This window comes from Mauremys mutica, chromosome 2, assembly GCF_020497125.1.
Source record: "Mauremys mutica isolate MM-2020 ecotype Southern chromosome 2, ASM2049712v1, whole genome shotgun sequence".
Taxonomy (NCBI): domain Eukaryota; kingdom Metazoa; phylum Chordata; order Testudines; family Geoemydidae; genus Mauremys; species Mauremys mutica.
The window spans coordinates 63,647,836-63,659,195 of NC_059073.1; the positions used below are offsets into that span (position 1 = coordinate 63,647,836).

The window sequence follows — 11,360 nt, forward strand, 5'->3', positions numbered from 1 at the left end:
AGTGCTAGGGAATTCTCAGCTCAGTTACAAAGGCTTGTGTGTGTCCTCTCCCCATTGAAGGAGGGATGGACTGGGCTATAAACTTACAATACAGGCTTCTGACCAGGGCAGCATGGTACAGTTCAGGGATGCAAAGTCAGGGAACGGGGGGGATTTTCATGCAATCTAGCTGGGTGTGGGGCTCCACCTGCAGTTGTGCTGAGTGATAACAGCTTCCCGAAGGGTTTGCTGCTTGTCACTAGCAAAACATTGGGAAAGACACTCTAGGCGGTACCTCAGTTCCAGGTTGTACCCCAGGGATCCCATCACAATATTAATGACTTTTTATTAATAAGCCCCTTTGGCTTGCTCAGTTAACCACTATTCTGGGCCTAGCTGTATTGTTTCTGTTCAGAGAGAAAACTGTTAGTACGAGAGAGAGAGATTTCTTTGGTGCAATCCCTTTTATTTGCAAAAAACGTAGACAAGTCCTGTTACCCTGAACACAGTGGAAACAAAGAACAGCAGGCAGTGTCCTTGCTCACAGTTCTAAGCCTGCCTATGCAGCCAGCACTCTGTCCAAAAGAAACTCTTTTTCTTGGCTTCCTCTTGGAGCCATGCTACCCAGGCTTCTCTCACTGGCTGCTTGCTTCTGCCACTGACACACAAACCTGCAATCCAGTCAATGCCCTTGTGTTTTTGCCATCCATTCCCAGAGAAACCCCTCTTATTCTCCCTGAGTTAGTTTTTGCTCAGGAATTCCATATGGCCAGTGCTGTGGGTAGTGGCTTCTATACTTGCAGCTATATTAGTGCATAAAGGAGCTCAATTGTTTCTTCCATTTGGCCAGAATGGAAGGCAGCTAGCATACCCAGCTGCTTCAATGGGGGCTTTGCTTGCCCATAGATCAACGACATGCTTGCTGGTAGCCACCAACACCCTCCAGCACACCAGTATGTTTAAGCTGAATGGTCTTGTGTTTCCTCGCCCCATCCCCTTCTTGTTACTTGTTGCCTTTCTTTGTATCTTTAAAGCTAGATTGTAAACTTTCTGGGGCAGGTTTGGCCCCGGTCTTACTCTTTGTGCTGTCAAGTGCCTCGCACACATTTGAGTGCTATGCAGTGAGTAGGAATAATTAATCATTTCTCCAGCATTCAGACATGCAGGATTTGGTGTTCGCATTCAGGCTCATTACAGAGAAAGGGGGTAGGTTGCAGCTGCAAAATTCAAATCCATATCTTCATCCAGAGCCAAACTTTGAGAATGGGGGCGTCATAGGGTTATACGGGCCTGCAAGGTTCATCAAGTCTAACTCCCTGTTAAGAAGCAGGATTTGTTGCGTCTAAGCCATCCAAAACAGATGGCTATCCAGCCTCCTTTTGAAAATCTCCAATGAAGGATCTTCCACAACCTCTCTAGGCAGTCTGTTCTATGGTCCTACTGTTCTTAAATTAGGAAGTTTTTCCTAAACTTTAATCTAAATCTGCTTTGCTGTAGTTTGAGGAGGTTTGGGGTCCAGGGATTCTGTTCAGTCTTAAACTCTGGTCAAAACCAAATGAAACCTGCAGTTTTGGATGGTTTGTTGCAAAATCAGGTGTAACTCTTAATCTCCAGTTGAGTTTTGCTTTGCGTTCTTGGAATCATTCAGATTCAGGGGTTACCAGCACAAATGAATGTTTGTAAGGCACTTTGAAGATGTGCTAACTCTAGGTATTATAATTTGACTAATGAATCATTTAATGCTACTATTCTGGCTCTCTCTATACTACTATGAGGTATCGTTAATATTGGACACTCATCTCCCATTAATAATACTTTGCTCTTACACAGACTTTTTCATCCAATAGTCTTGAAAGGGCTTTGCAGAGATGAATGTGTCTGACCATGTAGAGTTTACAGAGAGGGAAACTGAAGCACAGTGAAGTTAAGATCCAAGTTTTCAAACTTGAGTGCCTAATGTTGGGCACCTAGACCCATATTAGTGGCTTAATTTTAGAGGTCCAGAGTACCTGTAGCTGCCACAGAAAATCAGGCCACTATTTAGATGTCTTAATATGGATTTAAGTGTCTAACTTTAGCAATCCAGGTTCAAAAATTTTGGCCTGTATTATGTTTCCATGGTTATACAACAAGACAGTAGCAAAGGCAGGAATAGGTCCAAACTCCACTGATTTCCAGGTCCACACTCTAACCTCGTCTAGACAATACTGCCTCCCTATAACACATGGTGCTTGCTCACTTGACTCACTACACTGAGAATATGCTCCCAGGTAAGAAATAGTTACAGGTATGTATAAAATGTGACACAGTGTTCAGCTGCAGGCGGGGGGCTGTATAAGCATCAGTTAAAATAATACACATGCCATTAAGCGGTTATGGCTCCAGTTTCACCAAGTTCATGAAGTGGGAGGGAATTCACAAGCATCCCTACAACCTTTTGCCTTGTGAGGTTTATATTTGAAGACAGTGCAAGAGGGAGACAAAATCAATTGACCAGAGTGAAGGGGATTTTCCATAAATGATATAAATAAGCTATGGCTCATTTTTGAAGCTGTCCAGAGGTGTCCAATGGAATGAACAAACAAAAAACCACACACACAAGTCTAGATTTCACTGGGTAAGTAATGGCTACATTCACTGATGCCTTACAAACAAAACATTTAATTAAAGAGGAGGCAGATAAGTTTAACTGATAGAAAAATTACCCATGTCTCTCAGGGCAGTTAACCTATTTAATGTCTTACTGGACAGTGCAGGGTAGTGTTGAGTTTCCATATTTTCTCTAATTTGGGGAAATATTTTGTTATTTTAATTATGTCGCTGATGCCCAGATACTCCATGGTGAGTTTCTGATAAAGGTGTGGGCACATTTTCAGTTTATTTGTGAGCCACTGGCCAAATCATTGCATGTGTTCTGCCAATGTAAGTAGCAATCAGCCTACATGAGCTGAGGAAAGAAACTGCATGAAAGGGAAGTCATGGTACTGGCAAACATACAGCTACTTGAATAGCCATTGAAGTATGAGTGAATCATGAAGCTAGACATTAGTGACCTACTTGCACAGGAATACAATGACAGCACGGAAAACAGAGGAGAGACCATTGTGAACCTTTTTTTTTCTTGATGGGGGATATAAATTCTAGCAGAAACATGCTTCTGTAATTTGCCTGCTGAAAGGATGTTTATATGAATGATCCACAGAATTTAACAGATGAAAACAGTTACAATGCTGGCCACATCAGTGGGTCTATTCATGTTGTGAAAATAAGCAGCAGAGTGCCTGCGTTTACAGCTTGCAAATGCAAATTAGATCTGTCCCCCACAAATAAATAGTTTTTCATGCTTTTATCTGGCTTCTTTTGGTATAAGCAGTTATTGAGTTTAAACTATGTTCTTCACTGAAATGCATACTGTGTTTTGTCTGGTATTTATTCTTCAAATTATCAGATGTAAGTCAGGTTAATACACATTCATTCCTAAGACATGATTTTGGAAATGTTCCCTTTATTGATCCAGCAGATCAATATATAGCCAGTTCCAGTGAGTGAATAACTCTTCAGGGAATTACATTGTTATTTTCTATGTCATAAACCAGCCCTACTGTTGTGAGCTATGCCTTATTGATCACCTATTCAGAATATAAACAATCACATGGCATCAAGAACATTCATCTCAGATTTTTTTCCTGTGGAAATATTTCACATATCTACATTATCCAGGCATCTGCATGCATTAGCTTCAGAGCAACTAGAGAACACAGAAGTGCAAGTATAATACAGTAGAACGAAGAGATGAGTTTATCACTTGAAAGGATTTCTCTACCGGTAAAACATTCTAGATAAAAGACAGCACTGTCTGCTACTCTGCTTTAACATGTACTCACATTTGGATGAAATCACAGTGGTGAAAACTTCTAAATTTTCATCGCTACAGCTGTAAATCTGGTGCATTTTTCACCTCTCTCTTCCGACTGCCTGTCGGCTTCATGCAACTGCTCTGAACTTCTGGTAAATAGGTTTCACTAATCCAATCTGGCTCTGTGATCATTGTCCAGGTCTACAAAAGACAGACTGATGCTGTGATCTCATCTCATTCCATATTCTTAATTGCAACATTTTCTACTACCATCTGTCTTTATATGAATTCTATTAATGCAAAGATTTAATTTAGCTGTTACTTAAGCCTTTGCCACATTTTGTTTTGTGTGTCCTTCCTCCTATACAGGTTGCCAAAGCCTCAGGAATAAAAGTGGTTAGTAATGTAAGCAAGCTAGCTCTGTTTTGTACAGCTGGTGAATTATCAAATTGAATATCTGTTCTTTGAAAAGCTACTGCTAGGCATTCTTATTATGATTTTTCTTAGGTTTCATGTTATATATTCTTTTACATTTTTAAGTCTCTCCATATAATGGGAATCCAGTAATTGACACATATAGTAAAAAGGTATATTGTATTTCAAAGTTTCTATAACTGCATATGTACAGATGATAGTGCCTGGATCCTTGGTATCTTGACCAAAATTTTCAAACGTGGGTGCCAAAAGTTGGGAATCTAAATCCATATTCAGGCACCTTAATAAATGGCTAATTGACAAAGGTGCTGAGCCCACATTGAAATCAAAAGAAGTTGTGGCTCTTCAATGCTCTGAACATTTTTTGGGTGTGTAAATACAGATTTAGGTACCTATATTTGAAAATTTTGGCCCTAGATACCACATGTGATGGGTGTATTAGAAATGCCTTGGATAGATTTGCTAGAGCACTCACATAACTAGTGTAATAGCTACCCCTAATTACTGTGCTACTATTATATCAGTCCAGTGAGAGGCACATTCACTACCAGCATGCAAATATAATTGACGCAGAAGTTAAGCTAGCCCTCCGCCAGAATTGTTAACATCCATTAGTGTATGCGGAGTTTTTCATAAACTTGAAAACTTCTCTCTTACACCAACAGAATTGGTCCGATAAAATATATTACCTCATCCACCTAGTGTAATATCCATTATTGACGTCCCCAGATGACAGGTGCTAGAGAAATACCAGCTGTCACTGTCATTTTAATACAATCTTTTTTCTTTAACTCTCCTCCCACCCAATATTTAACCAATTATAATCCTGGACCAAGAATTGTTTCAGCTTTAGGGGGTTTCATAAGAGGACGAAGAACAAGCTGGCATCACTTGTTACCTTCCAGGGCAGTTTCCTGCTGTTTCAGGAAAGCAAAGCTATTAGGCAATCCATTGTTACAGAAAATGCTGGAGTGTTTAAAATGATCAGCGGGACGGCAATATAATCAACCAAAAGTTCAATTAGTTTTTGATTTATTGTGCCACATGTTCTGCTTGTATGACTGATGTCATTAACATCAGGCTTGACTGGCGTGTTCATCTGTCTCTCTCCGAACAGGGACATACTCAACAGATGGGGAATTTCACGGCCACAAATGGAATTGTTTATCCTTCTATTGTTCTTGTGTCAAGCAATCAAACCAAATCCATTACCCACCAATCAAAAGATCAGCCACCATCTTTTCAGCCGCGGAGGAGGTTATGCAGTGGGGATTTAAAGCTTTTAAAAAGGATTTAAAAAAATAAGCAAGCCCAACACTGAACTGTAGACATAGATGGAAAGCTAGAACAAATTTAGCCTTTTTTTAACCTGCAGGTTTTAAGAGGACTAGGAGAGGAGACACTTCAAGGTTTTAGCCATTAAGTGTTTTTCTAATTTGGAAACTTGAGATTTATTTTTTTGGTTTGATTGTTTTTTAAATCACAGATGTAATTTGGCTTTTGTGTATTTTAAAATAAAACCAGTGATTGGCATTTCACTATTTTCCTCTGGCTTAGAGGTGGAAACAAAATGTCAAATTTAAGAACAAAAAGCTGTTACATGTTGGCATAAGGCTTTATAGCCTGGGTCTTGAGCAGGCATCTCTGAACATCCAGTCCTACAAGAGACAGTGGAGCACAGTTACCCCTGTGAGGAAAACCAGCACAAGGTCTATGCACCACCTAAGACCGCACAATAGGAGTACAAGCCTTAACAAGTACATAGGCCCTGGACTGGACCTCTGCATAGGGATTGATTTCACCCAGTTCAGAAAATGAGCCTTTTGCTTCATTTTCCTCCGCTCCCACAAAAAGATGACCAAGCACTAGGTATACCCAGGGTCTAATGTGACCTCCAGAGCTGAGGAACGGTAGTCAGGGTTTACGGATTCTTGGGCAAATCACCTCTCTGTGCCTCAGTTGTTTTAGCTATACAATAGGTAGGATATGACCTATGCCAAGAGGATATTGCAAAGCTTGACTGATATTTGTCAGCTGCTTTGAGATCCTTAAATGAAAAGAGCCACAGTAAATTAAATGTCAGGAAAAAATTGCCCATGCTTACTACATGAACATTAGAAGTCTGTTGGTAGAACAATGTCATAGGTCTCAGTATGACAACCCACTAGGTGGTTGTCACTCTGGGTGGTTTTTAGGTCCAAATGCAGAATACTGATTCTTCTAAAAAATGTTACAGTAGATGCTATTCTTCCTATGGGTAACTAGCCACTGGGACCTTAGGAAGGATATTTGTAACTGTGATTTAAAAAAAACCCAAGACTGGCAAGCTTGTTCTGTGTGTGTACAGCACCTAGCACGATGAGGGTCTAGTCCATAACTAGGGCTCCTCGGTGCTCCAGTAAAACACACAATATATAATTCTGTACGAAGGGCCTGATTCTTCTATCCTTACTCACACCAAGTTTTCCTTACTCTGCACATAGTTCCATTGAACTTTCAGACTTTCTGCCACATTGGGTGGAAAATCTCACAAGAATTAATTGACCAGAACTAGAAAACAGGCCTCTTAGTTCTGGATTTGGCCTGGAACCCATCTTGTAGGGACAAGCTCAGATGAGGGATCTGAATCTGTATCTCCCACATTCAAAAGTCTAGAAAACAAGGTTCTGTTTTTTGCCCATTGCTAACTGTGCTGTTGGCTGGCAGCCTATGTGCCAGCTCATGCCAAGGTCCTGATGTCTCAATTGAACAGTGACAAATACAGAGCTGAAATCAGTCTGGCTCACCTCTGTGTTAGTATTGTCAAAACGGGCATTAGAATGATAAGAATCTGATTGACGTTTAGACTTTTGCATGCTTCTGAGTTGCTCCATAAATTAATCTCACTTACAACATTTGTATCCCATATTGTGAGGTCATATTTGAGGATTGGGAACCTCTGAGACTGTAAATCACCAGACGGGAGAGAGACATTAGTTAGTGTGAAAGGTTGATCTTCAACAGAAAGTATTACACTGTTCCCCAGATCAACTATTGTGGCATCTTGCATCTGCAATTTCCCTATGTATCATCAAGAAGAGGACAAGATTTGGTGTTGCTCTGCTTTCCTCTCCATGAAGATGAGTCATGCAAGTGGGCTCCTTCTATCAGCTGAGGTTGCTGCTCAGAGCACATGGCAGGAGGGGGATAAAAATCCCATACAGAAGGAACTTGGTATTGCTAAGCTACTTGGATTTGGGGGCGCAAAGTGGCATAAGCAAGAAATCCCCAGCTGCTTAGCCTCGGTTAGGCCTACAGACATATAGAGCTTGCTGATTATAGTCGCTTCCATTACCTTTTGAAACTTACGTTTGTAACTCATTAATGTTTATATATCTACCTGTTTTAACCTTGTAAATAACTCATTTCCTCTTCCTAGTTAATAAATCTTTATATGTTTTAGTATAGGATTGGCTATAAGCGTTGTCCTTGGTGTGAGATTGCAGGTACAATTGACCTGGGATAAGTGACTGGTACTTTGAAACTGGGAGTAACCTGAATATTGCTGTGATCACGTTTATGATGGCCGTGCCTAAGGACCAACCAAACACGGAGTAGCAGACTGTCCCCACCCCAAAGAGCAGACGATCTAAGTAGACAAGACAGACACAGGGAGGGGATAAGGGACTTAACACAAGCAGAGTGAAGGATGTGATGGCAACAAATGTGATGTTAATTCCATGATTACCATCTCCTTTTGGAGGGGTAGGTGGAGGGGCTAAGCTAAATGGAAAGAAAAATGAAGGGAGAAGAGACATTGAAGGGAAAGCAGCTGATTGGGGAGAAGAGGAGGGTCAGGGGGCAGATGTGAAGTGAGGCGGAGGTGAAGAGACAGAGGGTGGTGGTTGGAGTGAAGAGTCAATCAGCATCAGGCAGTCAGAACTAGACACTTCTCCAGTGTCACAGACACTGTCAAAATCATGCCATTGTCACACCCTCAGAAACCGCACTGTGCAGCCAGGGGAATTCTCTGTGGAATTGGCGCTGTCCCAATCCCTTTTTTAGGCAAAGGAGGAGGGAAATGTGCCCTGTTGAATGGGTCACTGTTAATTACTTGGAAGAGAATCAGCTTAAAAAAAATCTCACTATTGAAAAAAAGCCACAAAACAATGAAATCCATTAGTGAATTAAAGACACTGAACATCAGAAATCTTCAGGTGCTATTTATGATGGCTTCACAAAACATGCTAGTACCTCTCTAACAGACCCAACACCTAATCCTGCTCCCAGTAAAGTCAATGGCAAATATCCCATTGGCTTCAGAGGTGGGCTCAGGGTTTCCCTGACCTGTGTGGATGGGAGCTGTTACCATCTCAAGTCTATAACCTCATTGTTCTCATTACAGCCTATACTCTGTTGCATAACAGGTAAATCTAATCCCTACTGAGCCACCTGAGCCTATTTCTTACTGTTAACTTGGCAGTATGATAAGGCTAAACCACAAGTATTTTTGGAATGGGAGTGAACTCAAATGTATGCACAATTAACCACTTAGAAATAAACTGGGACAAAACTACATATGTACGCTGTTTGCACAGAATCTCTAACACTTGCCTCTGTAGGCCAAAGCTGCAATGTTAGCGCTGGGTTTTTTGCTGGAAAAGAAGAGTTAAGTGTCATCTATTGTCCACAGAAATGTGACCAACTGTAACAAAAAGAAAAATTGTAACAAGTGCACCGTGCAAGAATAATAGCATAGATGGATGTGGGAAATGAAGCTAGCTTATACCAGTTACTAACGAGTCAGTGCTAGTCTGACAGTCTGCTTCTTTCTCTAGATAAACGAACATGCTACAAAAAATTAACATGCTGCAAAACAGTCTTATCTTATTCCTATAATGGCTTACGAAAAAGTCTTTCAGAATTGTAAGGAAAGCCTCACAACTTAAAGATTTGTAAGTATATGACAGGTTTATAAAGTGAGTATTTAAATTTGTGTTAATGTGAGTAAGAAAGTTATTTAGAAATTTTAAAACCATTCTGAACTTCCTAGTCAGTAACAAGAAGCTGGGCAGGATAAAGCAGAAACGCTACTATTTTAAAGGAAAATACAAACAGAATCCCATCAAAAGCTTCAGAGCATCACACACAATAGTTATATAAAGATATTGCAGGGTTCTAGAGAAAAGCCGCTGGTTGGGTCATCTAAGAAAGAAAGAGGCATAAATAGATAATGAATGCATTTACAAATTATAGCCCCAATCATGCAAAAGCTGTATGAAGAAGTCCATATGACTACTCATTGTAAAAAGCGCTATGTAGTTGCAGGTTCAGATTCCTAATAATCCATCCCAGCAATGCCCACATCATTGTATTTCGAGTTAGTTTTAACAAAGCTAGGACTCCAGACCGCATGGCCCTGTGAGCAGAACTCTCAAGGAGTTTTGCACATGAAGACCTTGCAGGCTCAGGCCCTGCACTGGTAATGGACTAAAGGCATTTAAAAAAAAATCACCCAAAAGTCTGATACATTCAAATAATACTGTACTAACAAGCCATTACAGTGCTATTGGAAAACAAACTCATTAAATCTTTCAGACTTGTTCTGTGATTTTTTAAAGCAGCTTGATCTATATTGATCCAGTGACGACTTTTTCCCAGTCAGCAGGAACTCAGGATCATCTTGGCACATATTTTGCACTATTCTGCTTAACCAAAGCTTATATAACATTGAGTATTGGCTCATAATGTGGATGTCGTCATTTTCTAGAACAGTTGGAAATGTGGTTCCTGCACCTGTTTAGTTGGAGCTACTTGGCATGATGACACATTGGGCCCCAAACCACATGGCTATAAAATGCACTGCTTGGATACCTAGGCAAAGATCACTAAATGCCACGTATTGCTCTTCCATGGACAAACCCAAGAGATGATGCAACATGAACTGAAACTGCTATAGCTTTGAACTTATCGACTGCCCGGGCTGCCTTCCCCTTAGAGTGCAGGATTCCACAGCCACATGCTGGGGATGGGCATGTGACCTTTGGGGTGAGCAGATATGTTGGGAATAAAGAGGAGAGGCCATTCTCATGGGTCTCCCTTCTACCTGGCTGTCCAGTCTCCCCTTCCCACAGGGTAGAATGGCCTGGAAGGGAGCTCAGCTTCACTGCCTTGTGGTGCAATCTTCTCTGTCCCCTTCAGCCCATACTGAGGATATGAAGCTGAACATATCAGGAGAGGAGAGCTGCATGCAGCAAGGAGTGGGAAGCGCCAGGGAACCTAAATCCCACATCAGTGAGCCTGCTGCCAATTTACCCCCTTCTTCTAAGTGTCTCATTTGGATCACACACATCCATATTTCCTCAGATGTGTCTGCCCCTTTCCCATCCTGCACAGTTGCAAATAAGGGAACAGGCGCACATTTTAGCATAGTATAAATAAAAAGCTAACTACAGAAAATAAACAATGGAATTGACACTTCCCGCCACTTGGCTGCCTGCACCTAGCACGTCACCTTATTTGTGCCCATGCATGTCCTCCTATAGCAGCTGCACGCTTTCTGCTGTATGCCGCACAATGACATGCAGGATAAAGAACGGTGTCTTTGTAGGACTTCAAAGCCTGTTTTCCCCTTTTGCTTATGTTCTACTGTTAAAATAAGACAAATTTAAAACAAGGACATCTGAGAATGTCACTAACCGTTGGCATCAGCACTAAGATACCACAGTAACAGGTGCATTAGAAAATACCTACTTTGGAGAGATGCATTACACCTACAGAAGAGTTTCCTATTAAGGCTATCATTCTGTCCTTAACTTACCTTGTGGGGTATGAATAGTGAAGCACAGATGCTATGGGAGATCACCCAGCGTTATCAAACCCCTGCAATACCTAGGTACAGTTGGCTGAGTTTAAGACAGATTGGTAGTTTTTGCACAGTTTGTATGTCAACAATGCCATACAACAGACTGCCATCAATCGGGGGGGGGGGGAATTCCCATCCATGTTAGTGAACCTACACTCTGTGCTGAAAGGACTGAGATTGTTATTTGATTTCTTTGCTGATTCAGTCCTTAGCCTCTCTCCTGATACTGCCAATAAAGGTGTCAAA

The 11,360-nt window shown here is 41.1% G+C and overlaps 1 protein-coding gene across 1 annotated transcript in view; it reads right to left on the reverse strand.

Moving 5' to 3' along the window:
- Nucleotides 1–7,196, reverse strand: part of VXN (vexin) — a 29,572-nt gene extending 22,376 nt beyond the window's left edge. The window contains exons 1-2 of the mRNA XM_045002909.1: nt 7,161–7,196; nt 3,864–4,036 (exon numbers count right to left, since the gene is read on the reverse strand). Of these exons, the coding sequence (XP_044858844.1) occupies nt 3,864–3,930 (67 nt within the window). The 5' untranslated portion in view covers nt 3,931–4,036; nt 7,161–7,196. The remainder of the gene's footprint in view (nt 1–3,863; nt 4,037–7,160) is intronic.
- Nucleotides 7,197–11,360: the final 4,164 nt, after the last annotated feature.